Source organism: Barbatula barbatula (genome assembly GCF_947034865.1).
Source record: "Barbatula barbatula genome assembly, chromosome: 1".
Lineage (NCBI taxonomy): Eukaryota > Metazoa > Chordata > Actinopteri > Cypriniformes > Nemacheilidae > Barbatula > Barbatula barbatula.
In genome coordinates this window covers 21193051-21218359 of record NC_136766.1, presented here as the reverse complement: position 1 = coordinate 21218359, position 25309 = coordinate 21193051, and the positions used below count along the sequence as shown (strand labels likewise).

The 25309-nt window shown below is 39.4% G+C and overlaps 1 protein-coding gene across 8 annotated transcripts in view; it reads right to left on the bottom strand.

The window, feature by feature from the left end:
- dennd2b (DENN domain containing 2B) overlaps positions 1-25309 on the bottom strand; it is a 47069-nt gene that overhangs the window by 18106 nt on the left and 3654 nt on the right. For 2 of the 8 annotated variants that reach the window (XM_079462039.1, XM_079462042.1), the window contains exons 1-5: positions 24125-24274; positions 12510-12608; positions 5965-7209; positions 3689-3843; positions 218-357 (exon numbers count right to left, since the gene is read on the bottom strand). In XM_079462039.1, the coding sequence (XP_079318165.1) occupies positions 218-357; positions 3689-3843; positions 5965-7209; positions 12510-12586 (1617 nt within the window). In that variant the 5' untranslated portion in view covers positions 12587-12608; positions 24125-24274. Of the gene's footprint in view, positions 1-217; positions 358-3688; positions 3844-5964; positions 7210-12509; positions 12609-24124; positions 24408-25309 lie in introns of those variants that run through there. The other 6 variants (XM_079462043.1, XM_079462038.1, XM_079462045.1 and 3 more) reach the window with 4 other exon arrangements.

Below are 25309 nucleotides of genomic sequence, written 5' to 3'. Positions count from 1 at the left end.
GATCTTATTAAATAATCATTTCACACAGGTGCAAGAATCAGACATGCATAATTTCAACATTTGTACAGAGATAAATTTGCTGCGAAGTGAGGTCATTACGGCTAATGAATAGTATAGCTAAAGCTTCCATAGCAACAGCGCTTAAATATAAAGCACAGATTTGTCAATTTGAACAGCAGGTCCTATCGTCGCTATCTTGCAAAGCCAAAGGAACTACCTGGGGAGGCGTAATGGACTGCCTGTCCTGGGAGGTCCATATCCTGTTGAGCGAGTCCCGAGACCTCTCGGGTAACAGGCGGGAATTTCTGGCCAGACATCTCCTCATTGGATCTACATCCTCATATGGATTCTCTTTCTCTGTTCGTAGAAGATCAGGAGAGAGAAAGCAAAATTCAGACTAAAACCAAACACCAGCTGCATGGGAGCGGACTTAAAAGGTAGCAGGGTAACATGTCTGCGTAAGGAGTGAGTGGGAGACGGAAACGCACTGATAGGGAAAGGGTGGGCAAAAGGTACGGGAGGGGGTGGAAGATAATAATGAGAAGGAGCTGGAGGCACCCGACAGGGTTATTCATGGAGGTTTACAGCTAGCCTGCTTGAAACTCGAGTGTATTTTCTCAAAACACAGTTTCTGTTGGACATTAGCCTTTGGACAGCAATCTGTCTCCAGAACTAGGGGCCAATGATGAGTCAAGATAAGAGAATGCAGACAGTTCAGAATGGAGTCAGGACTCTGTGTAGAACTCCTAAGTACTGTTTGAAACATTAGAAACTGATGAAGACTCATCACGGCATCTGAAATCACATTTAACATCCTTCACATCACATATAATATAATAGCTGTAGTAATGTGCTGGATCAGCTTATAGCTGGATGCATCTAACTTTTGTTTGTGATTTAATTTGCTTTACTGAAGTATGGATCAATAGTGACAAAAGACCTGAAGATATAAATAAAATTGGATTTTACATTAAGGACTTTAAGCCAATTGCTAGTAAATTGATAACATTGAAAAAGATTTTTATTAAATGTCTTTGAAATGTATGATTTTGACTGAATACTGAAAAAGAGCAGCCAATAAGAGTACACTTCCATAATGCTTAAAAAGTATGTCAGGGTAAAACCCTTAGAAGCTGCTCGATTTCTGAACATTTCTACAAATTCTAGGCAAAGGTTACTATTCTAAAGATGCTAAAATAGAAAAAAGGTTTTATTTAGTATCAACATCATTCTCATAGCATACTATTTTTCTAAAATGTGCTGTCTAAATAAGTGTTGTAAAACTGTTGACCAGTAGTGTATAACGCAACCATCTGTGAGCCTATACAATATGTGATTTACTAGAATCATTCTTGCCAGATTAATGTTAAATCTGTTTTATGAGAAGTTTGTTCTGTCAAAAGAAATACGTCACAAAATTTGTTTTATTATGCCAATACTTACCTGCCAAAAAATCATAATGAAATCAATAAATGCTGCCAGTTGTCAGTTATGACATAACTGCATTAATACAGAGCCATACTTTCGCTGCTTTAAATTTTTTTTATTTTATTTTCCCATTAAATATATGTTAAATATAGTCCCTTAAATATGATACATAAATACTGATACCAGATCAGTTGATCTCATTGCATCTTGCAAAAACGCCTCTTGTGCAACTGTTTGTTGTGTGCTGTACACTTCAGTAACACAGAAACAGATGACAGAATAGACAAAAAATGCTGCTAAGTGAGCCTGACCATAATAATGCCTACCACTCCTTTAAAACACTTGACTCAAATGAAAAGCTTAACAAAAGCTTTTAGCACACAAAGTGTTAACCATTTCACTACAGCCTGACCTTAAGAGGTGTACTGCTAAAATCTGCCCCAGTGCCATTAAGCAGACAACTCACAATGACAGGCCACCAATTACCCAGAATGCTCAGTGAGGCTCCCTAGCAAAGAAAAGCAATGACAGCACTCTGGAGAAATTACACGGCTCTCTGACCAATCACGTACGGGAAGGTAATAATCAACTTCTCTACTTACAAGAGTTCCCCAAAACAAAGACAAAAGTGAAAGAGTGCGCACACCTAACACACACACACACATACACACATGTTGTGCTCCTGCATATACAATGGGATTTTCACAAAGAGAAAAGGACACTGAGTAAGTGAGCAGTACACAATGTAGGTATTGCCTTTACAATATGGCCCGTTTGATTTCTTCCCAACAGCAGCATACAGTCATGTGAGATGACGAATGTTTCTCTAACAAATAGGTTTGTGATGTGTAAACACCCGTTTTGCCTGAAATGAAAAGCCCAAAACACAAATAAAACACAGGCAACCTTTTCAGAAAGTTTGCAGACGCCACATTTATGGAAGACCATGGAGAAAAGAAGTGGCCTCTTTTAGACACTGTATATCACCATGACATGTATAGGTTCTCCTACAAATGATTTATCTAATGATAAAAGCATTATGACCCTGCCATCTGGAGATATTTGGCCGATCTATTATCGCTATACTAATGTGCAGTGCAAATGGAGGATATGTTATACTGTAAATGCCATCAGCCCAGACTGGCAGTGTGCCAGAATGCAATGTGATGCCACAAAGCTGAACCTGTGAGATGGTTCCAGGCCAGAATATGCATGCCATAGACAATGTTCGACCGATACTTTAGCATATCTTTCATTTCCACAACAGCCTGAGAAAACAGATCATCTGATCCTCTAACCGCACCGCGGTGCTTCTGGAGGCCATAACGTGTCTCTCTCAGACCCTACTACACCAGTTCCAAGCACTGCTGACGGCACACAGGGGCCATATATTTTTCGCTGAAACTAATCAGCATTCGTAAAAATTTGCACACACAACGCTTGATTCCACACTCAAGGTGTTCTGAACCAATAGAGCGTTGTCGGGGGTTATTCTGAGAGTCTCCTGCTTCCAAACCAGTAGAGGCTCTTGCACCGCTTGGACCCATTGGTCATCATTGTCTCTAAAGTAAAACTTAGCAAAGGCTCTCTTGCATGAGTCCGCATATTCTTGGCGATAAAGCTGATATAGAAACTTAAGTTGCTACAAACTTGCCAAAGAACATGTCTGTTTTCAGCAGGCTCTGATTCAGCCAGGTTTCATTACAGCATCTGATGCCTTTGCCTCATCAGCAAAGACAGAGAGAAAGATGTAGAGCGCAACAAGACCCATGAACACTGTAACAATGCCAAGCCCCTCAGGGTCTTAGCATAAGTGCAAACAGGCTGTTTCCCACCAGGTAGGAATTTAGCACATAAAACTGGCCAGTGCCACATGCCAGTACTTCATCACCTTCAGTAAACTAAAAAGTAAATTAACACAGTGCTTGTGGAATCAGCAGGCATGATAAAATCCTGCACGGGGGACCGCTGAGCAGAGCAATGTCTGTCAACCACTATGGGAAGCAATAATGCAATAACTTTAATATTACATTTGAGAAAAAGGCATATTAAACATATTTAACTCTTCCGAGATAAACATTCCCTATACTTAAATAATATTATTAAGTAATGTTATAAAAAAGACAAAAATGTCAAAGAATAAATATTTTATGTGTATTAGCTTAAATCTTTATGTCTTTGTTCAAATACAATGTATATTGAAGCTGAAAATAATGCACATCATACTATCAAATGGAAACAAATAGAAACCGTCACCAACCGTTCTTACCCACTATGTCCTCATAGGCATTCTCCTCCAGTGTGCTCTTGGAGCTGGGCCGACTGTGTTTCTCTGTGGAGACTGTGCCGTTCTCTGTGGGTGAGGAAGGGTGTGAGGACTGCAGGCTGAGAGCATCCTCTGACTCACAAGATTTTCTAAACCAGACAGAAATAAAGAAAAAGATATACAGCTTTTGACCTGAAAGAATATGGAAGTGTATTTCTAGTGGCTTAAGGCTTTCATCTGGATGATGATAATCAGGCCAGACCACCTGAGAAGATGAAAGCATCTTTCACACGGGAGGAGGAACTTAAACACAGCCAATCTCAAATGTTTTTTTCAGAAGATGCTGATTGCAAAAAGTTGCAAAATTAGGGATTTTAACAATACTTGTGTTATTGATCAAATATGGATAAAAAAAAGTCAAAAAGTAACATATTTGTGTGGATAAACAAGAGTATTAGGTATTGGATGACAGCATGCAGTTATTAACATGTCCTTTAAGTTCAAAAGACATTCAGAAGTTGGACATGACACAAGCTCACTGCCTCTCTTCTAAACAGTCAACTTTCCTTCAAGGAATGTGAAACATGGGCTCAGATGCAGAGAAGTAGAAACACTCCTGCCCATGAGGTTCTCTATCATGAGAACCTGGCCGTTCTCCATACCCAGTAACTGGGTTAAAACAATCCATGTGCCAAAATTCATTCCAAAGCAATGAGGAATCTGAGCTTTAAACAGAATGAGAGCCTTCAAGAAAAACCAAAGCAGTGGCAGTATGAAGCAGTGTTATATGATCATAATGAGAGGAGATGAACCAAAGTCTTTGAACTTTCAAAACATTGAAACTCTTTTAAGGTTGGGGTCTCCTAAAACGGCCAAAAAAGTGTTTGATACAGATAAAGCTACTGCTGATACGATTTTCAGACAGAACTAAATTTGGAATATGAAATATTAATGAAACATTGCCTGTTTCGTTTGCACTATCAGTGTAAATCCATCTAAATGTGAGGATAAAAAAGACACTCTGCTATACATAGACGTGTACTTAATGTAAACAGTGTAATAAAGTAACATTTCACACCACATTGGCTTTGGACATGAATACAACAATTTGCCTAACATGGTAAATTTATGAAACCCTGAGAAAACAAGCATCTCCATGTTGATCCCTGCTTGCCATCAAATGCCTGACAGGAAATTTCATTTTGCTTACTTGATTTGTAACATAAGACTGTGTGAGAATATGCAGTCAGAAACAAAAGCCAATAATTTAAAGTCCAGAGTTACATCAACAAAACAAATGCTTGGCCTGAAATCATTATCGCTTTCAACATTCCTTAGACAAGTTTTATTATCCAAGAAAAATTAATGAGCTCTTGTTTTGGGGGGAACTCTTCCACTTAGTGGAAATACACAAATTCAATAGAAACCATCACAGAAATTTGAATGGTTACCATTTTTAAACCCTATTATGAATCGTCATTACCTCCGATGCTCGAATTCAGGGGGGGGGGGCTATAGGATTATCTGGGCTTAGGGGGTCATTTCCTTTTCTATTACGTTTATTTTTAGGTGACTTTAAATGTCTATCAATATCAAGCGCTTACATTTTTAAACTCAGTGATATATCTAGAATTGATTTACATGTTTATTTTCTATTCAAAATTATTTTAAAGTAACATTATAAAAAACTTCTCATCGTGGGGATTCCCCATAAGACATGATTCAATTCGAGTAATGATTAAAAACCATTACAAATTCCATGAAGTGTGTTTTGGGCATTATTCTATCTGCCAGAAAACATCACACTAATAGAATTCATACACATACCAGTAGACACCATTAAGGTTTCCATTAAAACCAATTCAATTCTATTATAACCATTAAATCCTATAGTGTTTCTATAGTGTTTTGGTCAAGTTCAATCAAGTTTTTCATGCCCTAGAGGCAATAAAAACACAGGAAAAACATCCTGAGGTTGTCAAAATTCATGCATGCAGTGAAAACAATTAACAAGCAATACAATTTCATTATTGGGTGAATAAAAAATTAAACATTAAGGTAACTAGAAGGTTGCCAGTTAAAGTCATGAGCCATCATCATTGTCCCATTGAGCAAGACATTTATCTCCACAATGCTCTAAGAACACCATAACACTCCAGGAACATTATACAGTAAATCGCTTTGAATAAAATAATCCACTGAGTGATAAAACTCTACTATGCTGACAGTCATGTCATTCATATCATGTGGAAAAGAATCACATTTCTTACCTATCTTGAGTCTTCCTAGGCAAGCTTTCGTCAGTCTTGGAATTTCTCATTACAGCAGGTGCCGGGGTTGAGGGAAGTGGAGGGGGAGATTCAGTGGTGGGAGGTAGTCCATTACTGGGCATCAAGCCCCTGTGGTTCCGGTTGGCATCATACAAAAATGTTCGTTTAGGCTTAGGCAAAGGGTTCACTGTGGGTCCAGAAGAGTCCTGTGCAGAGGGGAGTTCTGGACTCTCAGACCTCATAGAGCTGATACTAAACCTCTGCCTTAGCTTTGAGAGTCTTTTAGAGCCTGGAGAAGCTTCAGGCTCAGTGGCCAAGGAGCAGATGCTGCTCCGCTTACTGCCACAAGTGCTGTCTAAATCTTCTGTTCCACTAATACTGAAAGACTTCTGTCTGGACTTGTCAAGGCCATAACAATTGCTAAGGTACTGTGGTGGAGACGGAGAGGGACTTTCCTTCAAGACTTGTTCAATCTTTTGTATCCGACTGAGGACGGCTGAGGTCTCCTTACGTGCAGAGAGCGTACGCAGGAAAATCCCTGAGGACTCAGCCTTTGAAGGTCTCTTCTGGAATCTTACAGGAGCTTCTCTATCAGATGCATGCTCATCTTCCTCAGTCTCGGGGTAGGAGCACTCTGAAAATGCTGTGCTCATCCTCCTCACACCTTTAAAGTCAAAAGTCTTCTCGCTGCAGGGTGAGGACAGCAGGCTCGGGCAACCCTCACTCCTACCTCCAGGCCTCTTCTCCAAGCAAAGGCTCATTCTAGGCAGAGCCGCATTCCGACCCTCCCATTCTGAGATTTTTTTGCATATAGGGACGGATGAAGTGGAGGTTCCAGTACGGCTGAGTGAGAGCGTGCGTTTGTGCCCAAGGTTGGTGGTGGGTCCAATGGAAAGGGTACTCCAGCTGAGTGGACCAGTATTCAGTCCATCCCCCACAAGGGGGCCGTGTTGTGGCTGGTTCTCCTTCTGCTCCTGGTTGTCTCCACTTGATGGCTTATGGATGTTAAGTTTCTTGTCCAGACAGGCGATGCTCTGAGATTTGGTGAGCTTGGTTTGACAATCAAAGTCAGTGGAGAGTGAGAAACCACTTCTTAGACTGGCTGTCTTACAGCTCCAGTTCCTTTGGCTCCAAAGTTTAGAGTCAGCTTTTGCGTACCTTCCCGGCTGACAGTCCTCAACGCCACTGAGGTGAGAAGAAATTGGCTCTTTTCCAGTAGAAAGTGGTGATGAAACAGACTGACACCTGAAACGAGAGCAATGACTCAGAAATCTTTCACAAACTGTGGTTGGCAAAGAAATATAAAAAGGCACGTGCAAATTTCTTTTATTTTAAAACCAACTCAGTAGATACTAAGGAAAAACTGGTTGTTACAATCATGTCATGATCATGTCATGTTTCAGAAAATATAAGTGCGAGAACTTTAAAAATGGATTCCAGATAAAAGGGAATGTTAGTTAGGACTAACATGGTATAAAATAACAATCTGACATAATTTTGGAACGGCTAAAACCTCTCACATCAAGCCAACGCAAACACTGAAGAACAGTAAAAAAACATACTTAGATTCTTCCACACAATCAGTCTGGGAACATTCAAATAAACCTCCCAATCAAAAGCTATTGAAACCATTAATTATTATTAAGGGATAAAGAATAAAAGAACTCACCCTCATTAACCCTTAGCTTTTTTTCTTAGCTGTGTGTAGCAACTGTTTCTCTTTGTCTACATGTCAACCTCTGTCTTCTCATCATTCCCAGGCCCATTGTTCACTCTACAAACAGCCGCTGCTGACTGCTGAGCAATATGATTAAAGACTCTGCTGACCTCATTTCAGTCTCTTCAGACGCACAAACACTTTCTCATCCACCTCAAAATCTAATGCTGCTTATGAGCTTCCAGGAACTAAAACTAAACTTGGCCCACACCTCAGTGAAATTAAGGCAACCAGATCTGATGTCACAGCAGTGGTTAGAATAACAAATCCAAGCTGGGAGGAGGCCAAGAGAATGATCCAGGGTGCAGGTTGGGACAGATCCACAAAAAATCTCACCATAACGCCCTATAAAGGGTAAAGAAACGGCACTCCACCTGAAGCCTAGCAGGTCTTATTTCGGAATGACTGTATAATCATCCTCCTCATGTGAAACATTCACAAAATATATCATCATCAATGTATCAAAGCATCGGCTGTCTGTAAGGACTAAACACAATTCTTTTCTGTATTTGAAAAGTTTGAATTTCCTTGTGTTGTTATCTTTAAGTTAAAACATCCCAAACTCATGGCAATCAAAAAGACTCGATATGAGTCTTCACTCTTCATCTATGGATCATCATTTACTCACCTTCGAAGAGTTCTAAATCTGTATCCATTTCTTTGTTCTTATGAACACAGAGAAAGATATTTGGAAGAATGATTATAACTAAGGAGTTCTTGGACCTGGCAGGGCAGTACTGTCACGGATGTGTTAGAGAGAACCCAATTGCAGGCAGCGAAACGGGGATGAAGGGGTTTACAAGGACTTTAATAAATAAAACAGGAACAAATCAAAAACCCACGAGGGGGTAGCAAAACAGTACACAATAACAAACACGATAAACTAAATACAAAACACTCAACAAGAACTCCACTATGAACACTAAGACAAGCAAATACTTAAGGCTTCTAGTACAAGGCAACGCAAGGGAACATGTACACTAGATGCAACGAACGAGCACAGGACAATGAACACGAGGATGTTTTAAAGGGAGACAGACAAAGGATAATAAACAAGGGTCAGGTGCGGGTACTGAAACACTCAGGGAAGGTTAACGAGGAAACGAGATGGCGGGAAATACTGACGAGACACGAGAAAGCACATGGCTTTCTCACACAAAACCTAAGGCTATGCCATGACTCCGCTGCAAGACCAAGAATAAACATGACATGATAGCGGAATCATGACAAGTACATTGGCCTGCACACTGTGCACATGCTACGAAGAGATTGGTCTGTGCTACGAATACATTTAATAGTGTAGCAAGCATTGTGTTTGTGATACAGTTTGGCAGGTGCATTAGACAGAGCCGCTTGTTTGTGTGAAGTGTATTTGTTGTTGTGCTTGTTTGTGTGTGAGGTTAACTGAACTATTTATTTTCATTTTCATCAAAACTAGTTATCTGGTTACATCAAGTCTGATTGTTTTGCATGGAATTGTAAACTTTACCATTACGTTCCGCCGTCACAACACAGAATTCCCACCACTGATCTAGTGATACACACACATATGTTGGTGAAAGTAACGTTACGCAGCGATATCCTAAACCAATACAAATATTTATCTAAGCAACAGCAGTTACACTTATGGTAAGTTTGATCTGCAAGCAATATTATACTATTGAAATTATTTGTAATAGTACGAAAACTCATTAATAAACAAAAAAACGAAACTGGGAAATGTCCCCAATTGTCATAACATATACAGTATATCGCTTATTGCTCCCTGAATTCTTTATAAGTCGCTTTGGATAAAAGCGTCTGGTAAATGTAAATGTATATATAACAACAAGGACATGAACACATGAACTTCATCAACAGAGTTGTTCTAAGTTTATTTTATGAGACTCTTCGCTTTCCTGTAGCTCAGTGGTAAGAGCATTGCATTAACAACGCAAGGTCCTGGCCCTCCACCCCCCCTATTCTGCCTCCGCTCCACCACCCTCCAGGACTTTTTTTGTGAGCGTCTGGAGACCTTTCTTAAGGGAGGGGAGTCTTTGTTATGATTCCAGAGTGACTTTCCTTGTTTGGTGACCTTTAATTATCGTGTTGTGGACGAAGGTTGTATTATTTTCTGTTCCTGTTTTGTGTCGTAGTCCATTGTAGTTTTTCTTGTTGATTGGTCTTCCCCAGATAAGTCGTTTTAGCTTGTTACCCTGCTTGATTTTGTCTTTATAGCCCTTGCGTTTCATTTATGATTTCTCAGTCATTGTTTCAGTGTCCCTATTATTTGATGTTTTCCTGGATTGCTGTTGTTCTTTATTTCTTTATTCTTTTATTACTTTGTGTCATGATTCTGCCTCTTTTGGTAAGGTTTTTATTAGTCTTGTGGCAGGACCCACGTGTCTATTGTGGAGAGAAATGGCATTGTTTGTTTTGGCTTGCCATGCGCTCTCTATGGTCTCGTCTTGAACCCGCCACGTGTTTCCTCATTTAGTTACCCCTTGATTCCTGTCACCTGCCCCGTGTAATCTCCCTGTTAGTTTCCCCTTCCGTGTTTCATTACCCTCACCTGCCCAGTGTTATTTCCCCCTCATTAGTCTCCCCATTAAAGAACCTCATGTTCTCTGTTCTGTTCGTTGCATTATTGTTCCATGGTATGGTTAGTCCTAAGTCCCCATCTGATTACCGTGTTCCTGTCATGCCTTGTCTTGTGTGGATTGATTCCCAAGTACTTTATTTTTTCCTGTTTTGCCCCTCGTGGTACGTTTTATGTTTATTCCATGTTTAAAGTTCCTGCTTGCCCCATTGTGGGATTATTATTTAAATAAAAGTATTTTGTCTACTGGGCTGTCTGCACCTGGGTTCTGTCCTGAAATTCCTGACTACTTGTTTAATTAAGCCATATACTGCATGTGGATCCGTCTCCTGCCTGGCTTAGTTTTCGTTACAAGCACACAGTTATTACCCAGTTATAATATTTACTCTAATAAGCAAGTTAGTACACAGTACGTACATGGGAAACAGGACTGTAAAATAAAGTTCTACCGATAGTTCTTCTATTACAAAGTCACATGATAAGGTCATAAAACTTTAGTGATTACAGTACGTGCTTATGAATAAAGCTAAAGGTCTTTAACATTATGTTGTGCCACTTAAAAATGTCATGCTTGAGTTTGACTAATATATCCTGTGTTTAAGCAGATCTTTATGGCTTAGCTTTTACAATAAAACTGTGGCTTACAAACAAGGGTATTATCCCGAATAATCAAGGGGAGGAACGGGCAATCTCCAAATCTGTCATGAGAAGATGGAAGATATTATTTGGGAGGACAAGCTTTATAACAAAATCTTTCTACAAAGCATAGGAATAACACAAATGTCATTTTATGTCCTTGGCCAATTGAAATTTCACTCCAAATTCACATTTATATGTTAGCTTAGCATTGCATGTCTAAACCCCTGTCTGGACCACCCCTCCACAAGGCATAGATTTTTGTTTCTATAATAGCAATATTGAGCTTGTGCAACATCCTTTACACAAGAAAAACAGCTTCAGCTTCTTTCACTGAGTCCACCGTGAGTTTGTGTCTGTGGTCTGAGGAGGTCCTCAAAGAGCTCCGACAGGGCCAGTAAAAACAAGTACAGCTATGGGGAAGCCAGCTGGTCTGGCCACACATGGACCAAGGAAAGTCAATGCCGTTCTGCCTGTTCCTGGGTCTTGAGGGCAGTGTCAACCACAGGCCATTTCCTGTTTTAAAGCCATGCCAGCATGGTGAAGCTATGCGCTTCCATGAACACACATCAATAAGCAACATATCAAGCCCAGATCCAGTGGGTTCTCCCCCACAAAAATGTGAATATTTTAACTATTATCTTTGCTATTAAAAGCGCATATTCTTACCTACCGCCACCCCATCTGACATAAATCTGCCTATTCAGCATTCTCCTTTCCCTGTGATTTACAGCAGAAGCTTTAATATCCATGTCTAGGAAGAGAGGCTCTACAGAGGGTGGCAGAATCTATGCCATCATTTTCTTTGCACTTATTCACATAAATCACAATTTCCTTAAATAAATATCTCTGACATCAGAGAGCGTGGATAGGTAATTATGAAAGCAACTCCTATTGCTCTTTACCGAATGTTTTTCTTCACTTGTTTCTTATCCAATAACTATCTGATACTTACCGGAAAGCTTCAAAGAACGAAGCCTCGTGTCCACAAATAGAACAAAGACTATTTGAGGCTTCCAGGCAGTGTTTGAAAAACATTGATTTAGTTTGATTGACCATCATTCTAAATATAACATGAATCAAAACTACCAAACATATTTCAACACCTGCATAACATTAAATACACAACAGCAAATGCTATAACTGCTTAATATATGAACAGGCAATATGTATAAATATTTAAACACAATCGATAGACTGTCCACTGAAATAATAGTCCATATACAATACCTTCTCTTTTTCTACAAAGATCATACAAGAAGTGAAATGACATAGACCACGATTTACCCCAGAAAAGAAAACATTTCAAAACACTTTTCAATATCAAATAGGTTAAAAATTCGTCTCTAAAAAATGCTGGGTTATTTTCAACCCAATTTTGGCTCAAAAGTATTAAAATAACCACAATTGTTAGAGGGAAGGCCCCAGATTAAACTGGATCACTTTTAAACTGTTGCAATACACAATAAGTGCATGTATGGCTCTCCACAAGGGGCCACCACTGGTGAATACATTCTGTGTTGCTGTTTTACCTAAATGATTGATTACGATAAAAACTGAGAAAGCATAAGAATAGATTGTTGACTCATGTATTGGCATCACAATGGCTCCTACCTGTCCAAGTTATCATGTGGGCCTTTAGACCCTCCTGCTGTTCTCTGTGTAGCTTTGGAGCTTTTGTTGGCAGTCATCTCCTCCTAGGGGCTCCCTCGCCTGTTTAAAAAAATTGGTAAGAAAATATTAATATAAAGGTGTACTATGGCAATATAAATACTAAACTGCCACTATTATTCTGATGACATCTCTATGGACAAGACAAAATTATTTTAAAATATACATTAAATACAAAACCTAAATAAATCCTAGCAAGAAATAATATACTCTAGTTCCTATTCTAGTATATTGATTTTTATAAATGAAAATAAATCATTATTATTAGTCACTCTTAATGTTTTCCACTGGGTTTTGCAAATATCTAACCAATAAAAATATTAAAAAGTGCTTGTCAAAATGTGTATTTAATCATAGTACAGTGTTTTAGTCGATTTTGGACATCCAAGAATTCAGAAGGACAGCGACAATATTATGTCTTCTTGATGTAAATATTACACTGGGGTGTTTGAGGTGATTGGCAAGTTGTCATGATTCTCGTGTGGTGAGACAAGGACAGAGAACCCAGGTGCAGACAGCGGGTAAGGGGTTAACAGATAATTTAATAAATAATAAAACAAAGACCCACGTGGGGGTAACATGACAAAACATGGATACATAACATGACAGGACAGGACTAAGACTTACTACACTTAAACAAGACTAAAATAAACATTATCTACACATGACTTAACTAGACTGACAAGAACTCACCACACAACCACAATGAACCAGCACAAGACAGAAGACACAAGGGCATTAAATAAGGGACCGAATCAAGAGGGCAACAGGTGTAGGGCATTCATTAATAATGAGGAGACGAGAGGATGGGAACAGAGACGAGACCAGAGAGAGTGTATGTAAGACCATAACAATAATTGCCTCTCTCCACATTAAACATGAGGTTCTGTCATGATCCTGCCACTAAACCAAGAGAAACATGACATGATGCGGCAGAATCATGACACAAGTTGTTGTTTATGACAGAATGGTACAATGCAAATTGATAGATGCTTGCTGTGCCTCATTTGCTGGTCTCTCAATATGATTGATCACATTAATTTACAATATTTTTATGATGCAAACATCATGAGCTAAATTAATAACAAATAAAGCTTTTATTTCATACTTCAGAAATCTTTTAAAAACAACCCCCCTCCCGACAGCATTAGCATCTTCAGTGTGATGATTCTGCCACATCATGTCATGTTTCTCTTGGTTTAGTGGCAGGATCATGACAGAACTGCATGTTCTTTATCGATACTTCACTCGTAGTGCGTAGCAGGACAATATGGGGAAAACAAATTTTTCTCAGATGACTGAAGATTTTCAATAGCGCAGTGAAAACTGCACGGCCATTGGTTTGTGAAAAGTAAAACTAAGCAGACAAATCGGCATAGGGTCCTCAGATCTCTTCTCTTACAGCAACGACTCTATCTTCGCTACTTGAGACTGACTGCTTGCCGTCGAAAAGAATCTGCAGCGGATTCGACCTCCTGCTCAGCGGCTTTGCTACTCAGCCGCGCCGGTCTTCTCCCTGCCGCCTTAAGGCAACTCTAAAGGAGCAATTTCTTGAGCAAATTTCATGCGGTGTTGTTGCAAATGCTGATGATGCAAAGTGACATGATCTTGTTTGGTGGACACGAACTCGAGGAAGACGACAGCATGTCACTAGCGGCTAAGTATCTGACCCCGCCCCCCTGCCATCTGTGGAGCACAGCGAACCCATGCGAACAGGGTGTGGACTCTGAGCTTTTCCAGGTCCTCACAAAGGCTGTGGAGGAGCTGGGCTTGGAGTGGTCATCCCCAGAGGAACCTGCTTGCAGCCGCCTGGGACGAATGGTTCTTGCCGGGGTGCATCAGGCCCCTCGTCAAAGGACTTTACCGTTCTTCCCGGAAGTTCACAATGAACTCACAAAATCATGAAGGGCCCCCTACTCGGCCCGTCTACGACCCTCTCTTCCTCCGGTCTCACCTTTGTGAATCCGCAGGGATTCCCTGTTCAATACCCTATCCCCGAGCCATGGCTCTGGGACTAACTGGTGTTTTTCATTCAACTTGTAGCACGGCGGGATAATACTGGCTCCCCATAGCGTCCCGCTATGCAGGACGAGTGAAGTATCGATAGGGATCATACTCAGTTAGGAACGTAACCTCCGTTCCCTGAGATACGGGAAAGAGTACTGCGTTCCTAGCCGTGCTAACAAGCTGCATATGGTCTTCGCTTCAGTCGAAGTAACCTAAGGACCCTACGGCGATGTGTCTGCTTATATAGCCATAAGCCCCGTCCCTTTTGGCCGGTGCCATCGCCATTAATGTTTTACTTTTCACAAATGTCCCTCTTTTCCCCCTGCAGATTCATGTTGTGAGTCATGTTCGGTGCAGTTATTTGTATTTAATTCAAGTGTTGTCTTAGTCTTGTCTAGTTTAGTCAGTCGAGTCCCGTATGGGAGAGCCGATTCTTCAGCCATAGGTAAGGGCGGGACTTTGTTTGGCTGGGCACACCATGCGGCCAATCACATGGGAGGACAGACTAGGATCATACCATTATGTGAAAGAAGGAAGGGGAAAAGACACCTTTGACAACCATTAATTTTTTCCTACTAGGCAGGTCAATGATCACAGAATTTAAAATTGCTCACATTCTTCCAAATATCTTTCTCTGTGTTCATCAAAACAAAGTAATTTATACAGGTAAGAAACGACACAAGGGTTAGCAAATCTTCATTTTTGGGTGAACTGTCACTTTAATGTTAAGACTTTTGCATTTATTTGATTTGTTTGCTGTGGTTCTGTGTTCAATTGTTAAAATAAAGTTTTATTACAAAAGTATTAGGAATTGTGTATTTTTTCTTTTGTCTTTTATGAAAACCTCCTAGCATCTGTCAGTCTGGTCTCTAGACATGCAGTCTGTGTCATGGTTCTACTCCATCTTGCCTTGCTTTTCTTGACCTAGTGGCAGAATCATGACAGAACCTCGTGTTATGTGTGGAGAGGAACATGTTATGTTGATCATGACATAATATGCGTTCTCTCCGGTCTTGTCTTTGGCCCCGCCCCTCTCGTTTCCTTGTTAGCCTGTGTCCCATTACCCACACCTTCCCATGGTTATCTCCTTTGTTAGTCTCCCTATTTAATCCCTTCATGTCTATTGTCCTGTGCTCGTTCGCTGTGCATATGAACCTTGCTTGTTTGCCGCGGCTTGCCTTGCCCCCCCTATTCGTGTTTGCATTAAGTTGATTTTTGCCCCCTTGTGGGAAGTGTTTTGTTTTGGATTCTTATTTTGTTCAAATGTTTCTAGTTCATGTTTTGTTATTATCCCCATCGTGGGTCTTTGTTTTGTGTTTAATTAAATTTATATTTTGCATTTTCTGCCCATATTTAATAAGTTGTATCTGGAGGTTAAAGAGTAAACACTATAACATCTTTCAATGTTAGTGTCCATGGTCATTTCACATTCACAATTTGTTGTGTACTTTTCTATTACTTAATAAATATTTTTAATTGATCATTTTGTTCTTTAAAGGGTAACTCCACCCAAAAATCTTCACCCTCTAGTTGTTCCCGACATAAATAAATGTCCTTGTTCGGTTGAACACAAAGAGAGATATTTTGGAATAATGTTAGCAACCAACAGTTCTGAAGCACCATTGACTGCCATTGCTAACTTAATTCCAAAATATTAGTCTTTGTGTTTGACCAAACAAAGAATTGTATACATGTCTGGAGCAACTAGAGAGTAATTCATGACAGAATTGTTGGGTGGAGTTACCATTTAATATCATCCACCGGTGTTTTGTGGTTCTTTTTTAAAAGTATCGATATAGGCACTGGTACCGCTGTAATAGTGTCGATTTGGCACCGGTATCGGAAAAAAACCCAAACGATACCAAACCTTGGTAACATTACATAGTGAAATTATTTTTACAATCCTTGAACATGCAAACGAAAGAATAGCAGCCCTGAACCTCCAATGTAAGGTAATTACAGAAACTTTCAGTGAAACAGAGATTCCAAAAAATCTGTTTGTAGAATCAGAGAGCCATGCCAAATGCCTTTAGTGTAAGAAGCAATGTTTGGACGGTGTGTTTGTATTAATGCCGGTTTAAATGGAGGAGCCAAGATTAACAGAGCTAAGCTAGTCTCTAGGTTCATTAAATAGTGGTTGCTTTCTCCCATGAACGTTTGCACCTTAGGACTAAATAAGCCCCTGTTTAATGGCAGATATGCGTTTCACAAGCTGAGCCAGGGAGTTGTGGTTTGGGATCTTTGAGCACAGAGGTGCTCAGGTTAGTTGTTGAGAAAGAGACGGCTGCTTTTCCATTTGTCAGTCTAAAGCCATAACAAAGCTTGAAAATATTCAATTAAATAAAGTCCCTTTAATGATTCCTGGACACATTTCCCCAGTTAAACTCTAAATCTAATACTTTAGTCTTTATAACTCCATAACTCCTAATACAATGAGCTCAGATGCTGTCTCTTAACCGCAGAATCCTGCTTAATCAACACATCTCCACCCTTCATGACCACATGTGCATATCCACCATGTGCATATACTGTATTCTACTTGTCACTTCCTCCCATCAAACCGGAGAGGATGGTCTTATCAGACAGCAGAAGTGGGAAAGATTAGTTATCCATACTCAAAGGCCTCCAATCTTGGCAAGTGTACGCTCGTCTATTTGTGAGTTCATAAGGACAACAATAATAAATGCCCTCAAATACAGAGAGCGATGGGTGTAGCTGGGTGCACTGTGGGCTTGTTTACAGGAAGCCGTTGTATGCAGTATTCAGCCAACCAGAAGCAGAGCTTAAAGCCCAACAGAGACAGATGAGGGGAGAGACAGCATTCCTTCTGTCAGCCATTTCCTGTTTCAGAGGACTGCAAAAAAAACATGAATCTTCATTTTCAATCTGACTGCAGGCTCAGACTTCAGAATGTAAGATGTTTTTGCTCTTGATGAATTATTCATGGTGTCTTCTGCTGTAAGGTACACAACTACCACTTTAACTTCCCAAACCGGCACTGAATAGAGACCAATATATTCAGTCCTAATTTCTAGTTGAAGTCTGAATAATGCTGTGTTTGCAACAAGATCACCTGCCCTAAGGTTAAGACGACTTTCCATTCGAAAATGTCTAAATTATTGCTGTTACTTTAGGGAAATCCTATGAGCTGCGAAGAGAGATAAAACTGCGCCTAACCTTGACCGTGTAAAATGTAAATATTTTCTTTTTGCTAGAACATGGGAATATATTCAATTTTTAAAGCTTCACTATCATTAATAATACATTTCTGTCATCATTTACTCACCCCACCCTGTCATTTGAAACCTGTATGACTTTCCTTCACAGAACACAAAAGAAGATATTTTGAAGAATGATGGTAACCATACAACGGCATACCCAACAACTTTCATTGGCTTTGTGTCCAATGCTGTACATACAATAGAACTGCAGTTGTTCAGTGACCAACATTCTTCAAAATATCTTCTTTTGTGTTCTGCAGAATTTATATGTCATACAGGTTTGAAATGACAAGATAATGAGTAAATGATTACACAGTAAAACTGCTTGCTTCATAATAAGAACAAGTTATGAGATGTATATTGAACATGCATAACCTCTTTAAATCACAGAAGACTGGAAGAAGATTAAGAACTGCTGAATGTTATTGACAATCTGCTTGTTTAAGATGTTGTTCTACAGCAGTAAGCACTGTATGGATAATGGATGACTGCGAATAAGATGGGTTTATTCCAACATTATATCACAAAAACGTTCAAAGGTAATTACCGAGGTCAAAACATGGGCATAAGTAAGCTTTATGGCATATTGCTTTCGTAGGAAATGGCAACCGTATCCTCTTTACCTCTTCTACTAAAAACGGGCATCATTAAACATTCATCTTTATAATTCATTATACCAATTTCCACGTTTAATGGCTCAACGGCCATGTGACCCTCTCATCAGCATAGCGGTAGCCTTTCAAAGCAGTGAGGAACAATCATCTCTTTCACTCAGATATTGATCTACAACAGGAAGAGCAAGAGCTGCACCCATTTCTCTGAAAAAATAGATGACCTTCATTCTGAATATCTTAGAGATTTAGGGGTTATCAAAATATAATAAATGTGTTGAGATAAATGATTCCTTAATGCCAAGTGAGATCTTAGGAATCATCTAGGCCTTTCTGATTATGATGTGTGAATAGTCACTCCTGTCCAATATCACTGACCACTGCCTTACAATGAGCATTGCAGACATTTCTGTCAGTCGAGGATGTAACACTTATTACACTTCCTAAGCTTCTACCAAAATGTCTTATAGACTTGCTTAAACAGCTCTCTTCACTCCAAAAATAGTTATATGTTTACATGACAGAGAAGAGAGAACAGCTTTGTTCGATATGTCCTTGAACACAGTGTGGTTAAAATGTAAGCTCCTTTATCGTTGGTTCAAACAAACACTATCGGACAAGCTCCTTCGGGTTGAATGACACAGTGAGGAATGTTCTGGGTTGAAGATGAGACCACAGGGCCATGGCCTTGTCTGTAACGACAGGTCAATTTGCTAGATGAGCGGAGCTCTATTTAAAGGAATGCACTAATATTTGCTCCGTCCATCAAACTTCACATTCAATACACAGGAGTTTCAGAATGAGGAGAATTCTTCAACAGATAGGGAGGGATTCATTTAATGTTAATAAACAGGATGCAAATTTCCTGGTTTTGTTGATCAGTGAACACAGCAAGTTATTAAAAGGGAAGAAACAAAAAGCGGAAAAGTTTAAATAATTCTGTGGAAAATGTTTTTCTGTTAGGCCCTATGTTGGACTTTTTGCACATTTGACTTCTGCATATAACTTGAGTACTTACAGAATAGTATTGCACCCTTCAAATATCCGCTTACTCTTTAGTTTGATCACATTTATAAAAGACAGATACAGCTGTACGATTATTTTCAAAAAACATAAACATAAAAAATACCAGAAAGGTTTGAAGGTTAAAGAATCTTCAACTAGTGAAAAATGGGCTTGTACATGATTTTCAGGGGAAAGAAGAGAACTTAGGGTGCATCCCTAAAATTAATACAGTATATTGTGCCCTCTTTTTAATGATTCTTTTAGAGTGTACAACAAACTACTGTACATTGTCAGCTCCTCCATTTCACTAGAGACCATTTTGCACCAAAGACAATTTCTCTTCCTCGTTTCTTTCCTTGTACCCTGTAAACTCTATGTTGTTTTAACCAAATCAGACATGACTGTGTGAGAATGGGGGTTAGATTACAGCATAAATACCACGGGAGAGAGGGACCCCATTCCAGGCTCTTAGCTCGCGCACCATCATATGTTCTTCATCAGGTCTCTTGCAGAGATTTATATACTGCATGAAGTACATGTTAATGCTGCAGTGATCATGCAACTATGCCGTGTTTAGATTAGGGCAAGAAAAGATGAGCAATGTTTCTCTAGAACGATGAAAAGTTTTTAAACACGCTCCAACCTGGACGAATCCCTCCAGAGCTGCTAATTAAAATCTCCCAGAAAAGTCTGATGGATAAAAGGAAGAGGTTTATCCATCCAACACAGAGCATACAAAGGGTTTGTTTTCTTTAGACTTGGTTTCAATCCCAAGTCTTTGAGTAATGACGCAGAGTTTGTCTCTGGGTTGGGGGCTGTGGGTAAGAGGGATTGTTGTACCCTGTCGAGTTGCTTAAATGTCTTTCCTTCTGAGCCTTTCATGAACTGTGCAACTTGGCCTGTCACAGCTCCCAGCAGCTGCACGCTCCCCGCACAATACCCACGATTCCTTGCTCCCATAGTGCTGACTGGACAGGCCAGATGGAACCAATTTTTAAGCCCTTTTTATTCTCTGTCTTCCCTTTCAGCTGTTTACAGTTCTTTCCTTCACATTGAGGAAATTGTGGAATGCTGCTCAAGATGATGTGGGAATCTGAAAAGTCAAATGGATCAGTTTTATTTCAGTGCTTGGTTTGTAACCGACGGCACTAGCTCTATATAATGTTCACATTGGATTTCTTCAAATAATTTATGGATGTGTTTGTTTCTATTATGTGTTAAAACAGAAAGGCAAATCCGTTCAACGCTGGTATTTTGTAGTTATATTTATGCAAAACAAAAAACCTGTCAAGCCCCAACAAATTCACCATAATGCACTCCACTTGTTCCGATGCTTTACGATATGTGCAGGGCTGTAGGTTAAAATTTTTTGCACATAGCACCGGTGCTACAAAGGTTTAACGTTTTGTAGCACAGGCCAAACAGTTGTAGCACAAGTATACGTTTGTTATCATCTTTAAAAAAACACAACTGCAGGTCATCACATAAATAGATAGGTAACTGAAAAAGGACATTAACGGTATTACAAATGGATAAATTAGGGCCATAAAATAGTTTTTCCCAAATTGGATTTTCCTTTTTAATTTTTCAGAGTTGTGTATTTCCAATGCTTTACTAGACAGTAGTCAATACATTTGTCCATAGAAATACTGTATTGTACTATAGTATTAACTTCATTAAACTGCAGTAAAATTCTTGTGCATTTTGAATATACAATAGTATATTGAACCTAACTATGTTAATTATTAATTTATTAATATACTATAGTGTTTACTACAGTTCAACGTTTTTTTTCATCTGGTTGAAATTAACCAGACTTTTATTTTGATGGGTTGTCGCGAGGACGCTTGAGTTTCAGAGTGTTTTTGACGGTAGCTTCACTCAAACAGTGAAACACTCGTGAAATAAACTCAGAACAGCTCTGTGGATGAGGTTTGAGTGTTCATCTCCTCGAATTGTGAGATATTGACACTTGCAACTCATTCACTCATAGACACGCAGAACAAGCAGAGGACATATTTAAATGGTAGAATTCCACTTTCGTGATTCCTTCCATGTTTTCCCACATCGTGCATATCATAGGGCTCTATATTATTGGACTTGATTCAGCCGGAAATCAAGTTTTAATTGCAAAAACTAAATAAAACGAAAATAAATAGTGGTGCGCCATAAGTTAACCTCACACACGAACAAGCACAACAGCAAATGCACTTCACACAAACAAAAGGCTCTGTCTAATGCACCTGCCAAACTTTATTGCACGTGTGCTACAAATTATAAAAGGTATTCTTAGCACAGACCGATCTTTTTGTGGCATGTGCAACATATACTGTATGTCGTACTGTACAGCCCTTTGTGTAGAGAAGAAATTTACTTTGTTTGTTATGTTTTCTGGTCCTTTTGGAACTTGCATTCATAATCACTTTAAAGGAATAGTTTACTTTAAAATAAAAATATTTTGATCATTCACTCACCCCTTAGTCAGTCCGTGACTAAGGGGTGTATTTTCTTTTGTCAAAAACTAGTTGAGGGGTTTCCAGGGTTCACTTCTTATACATATAATGGACTCTAAAAAGGGGCTGTTGATTAAGGTCCGAATTTCAGTTTCATGGCAGCTTCAAAAGACTTTACACGACACCAACCGATGAATAAGGGTGTTGTCTAGCGAAACAATTGGTTGTTTTTAAAAAAAACAAAAAAATTATAATTATATTAAACATAAGTATATGGCTTGCACTGCCTTGGAGTGCCTCCATGTTGCGCATCCATGACTTCACATACTACGTAATCACATTGGAAACTTCACAAGTGACGTGACCCTTACTTATCGGCTGGTGTCATGTAGAGACTTTTAAAGCTGCAATGAAACCAACAGCCCCCTGTTGAAGTGCATTATATTGATAAGAGGAACCCTGGAAACCTTTCCTCCAAAGCCTCTATTTGTTTTTGACAGAAGAAATAAACACACGGATGGCTTGTATGCCATGTGAGAGGGTGAATTATCATGAAATTATTATTTTTAAGTGAACTATTCCTTTAAACAGCCATTAAAAAGGCTGTATATCGATTATTTTGTAATTCTACATTTGTGTTCCATGGAAAAAAGTTTTGAATGACATATATTGAAATAAGGATAAGCATAAGGATTGAATTGATATTTTAGGCTGAATTATTCCTGAATAACAATCTGTCACGCAATGAAAATAAGACTTGCACCTCAACTAAAGTTTGTTCGAACATCAAGCATGTTATCACAGTCTATTGTGTCGGGTAGTTTACAAAAATCTCAGAGATTTGAAAGAGGATGTTACACAACAATAAGACAAAGGCAATCTCCTCTCCCATATGAATGATGCAGTAACATTGTATAATAGATTGACAGCAGGTGCTGTTCCTGACTAATACCAATGACACAAAACTACAGAATAAAATGTTCCTTGTGATGATCCCCACCCAAGACTGAAAAAAAGCTTTTCAAGGATAGGTACTATATAAGGGAATCATCTCTCAGACACAGGGTGACACTAAAGTGCTACACAAACTTTGATATGGTTTATTAAAAGTATTCCACAGTGCAATCTCAAAGTTAATTAACCATTAAACTATTACACCACATAACATTTCATTTACTATTGCCCTACAGTCTCCAAAATCACAATCTGGCTTTATATAGAACCTGACACGGAATAAAGTTGCATGTACAATTAAACTGTGGCACTGGCATGTGAAATGCACAGTGGAGTTTGGATCAAGGGTCCTTGCAACGCTGTTATTTCAGCTGACACAGTATGTGGATGAAATCACATTCACTGCCAAATGCCAAGCGGCGGACAGACCAAAGCTTGACCCTACGACAAGGTTATTTTATATTTATGCAACCACGACTATCTGTTTTCTTCGAGGTTTGGTGACATCCCACCCTGATTCATATTGCGCAAGCACTGGACAGAGAACAGAGCAGCTCCCATGATCGAGCTGACAATCCTGACCAATGAGAAGGAACGGTCATTGTTCCAAAAGCACAATAGACAGTCTGTTCAGAAAGTTCAGGAAAAATGGGGCTTGCAGCTGCAGTAGCGGCGGAAGCCGAAAGCAGGGGGCACTCCATACGCCAGCAGTGATCAAGTAACCTGCGTGTGTACATGCCTATGAGTGTGCTCAACAGTGTACTGGAAGTGAATAAACCGTATGAAAAGAACCCATCTGTTGACTGAAGTGTCAATAATCTCTCATTCAGCTGTAAACGTTTGCTTTCTTTTCCCCCTCTATCACAGAACGATAGCAGAGTTGACGTTGAGGCAACAAACTGTCCGTTAGCTAAAGAAAACGTTTATCATACATTTTTTGAGTAAACAGTTCAACTAACGCTCGTAAAGGTTGAGTAAATGAGGCAACTAGGGCAAAACACATCAAGTAGCCTACACTTGAAAATAAAATAATATTCATAAAACTGATATGACAACACAAATGTACTTTTACTCCGTTTGTCTGCGTCTCAAAACGTAGTGAGCTGGCTCAACGACATTTTTCGGCATCGTGTTTTCTTCCAGTTTGGTGGAGTCACGCGCTCTCCGAGTCAAAGTTATCTATGATGGTTAAAATGCTCTGTAGACAGCTCACTAGATTTGGACACATTCTTTGTTTGCCATTGACAATGCACATTTTCATACACTGTAAAGTTTCGCCAGAATGAAGATACAACTTATTAACTTACCTGAGCGAAATATGCCGCTATCCGTGTCATTTTGTTCCGTTTCTCACAAACACACATAGCGATGGGAAAACTCATCGATTTGCCGGTAATACCTGGAACTTTTCCCTGAATTTCCAGGCATGTTCTTTCAAGCGGGGTAAATCCCTCCCTACTTGAGAAGTCTCTCCGGCCGAAGGCTGAGCTAGTTTCCATGGAGACGGATTGTTTTGCCCCCCACTCGCTTCTCGGCGTTAAAACGCTCCCACACTACAACGCTGCCACATGATCTGAACTCTTTACGGTCCTCTGCCATGTCAAACGAAGTCCTTTAAACTTCACACTTCACGTATTGCCTGATCGTTCATCCTTCCTCAGACCAAATCACATTCATTACCTAAACATGGAGAATATAGATAATCTGAAACTGTGAACCAACGTTTGCTTTCTTGTTGCTGTGCATTAATATAATACAGTCTAAATGTAAGATTTTTTATGTATTAATTGGTATCTTTATTGTGTAAACACCTTTATATTAACATGTATTATTTCTGATTTGTTTTGAGTGGACTAATAAATGATTTCAGGGGTAAATAGCATTTCCTGTTAGAGTCTAGAGATGTGTTGACTGCCATGTTGAGGCATCCGTGATTTACCAGAAGCAAAGAACAGGCAAGACACATTGCAAGCAGCTGTCTAAACTGTGGTAAGCAATCACATGTAAGTGAAGCGTAAGTTTCAGAACAAACAAAGACCCTTTGAGACTGTACTCGGGGATGAGATGGGAGTGAAGGCAAAACTATCCTCCCAATAGCCTCTGAGAGAGTATGCACTCGTTTTGATTCAACACAGCGTGATAGCAACAGATACTGATGGGTGTTTATGTAGCTTTGAAAAAATAAACAAGGACATTTCAACACTCTGTTGAATTAAGTTTGTACGAACGGCTTGTGAAATCTTATAACAACAGCTAAGTGCGTGTTAAGTAGACAGGAAGGAAAACGTTGTCAAACTATCAAAACAGAATTTAAATATTAAATCAAATTTATGAGTTTAGTAGTTGAACATATCTAAGCTAAGAAATGATAGTACAGCGTAACTGCAAACTGAAAGAAAATATAGAATGTCAATTGATCTTCCATAAACCAAGCCGTTAAATGTCATAAACTATATTAAATGACCATTTGTGGAACACAGAAGAAAAGCTAA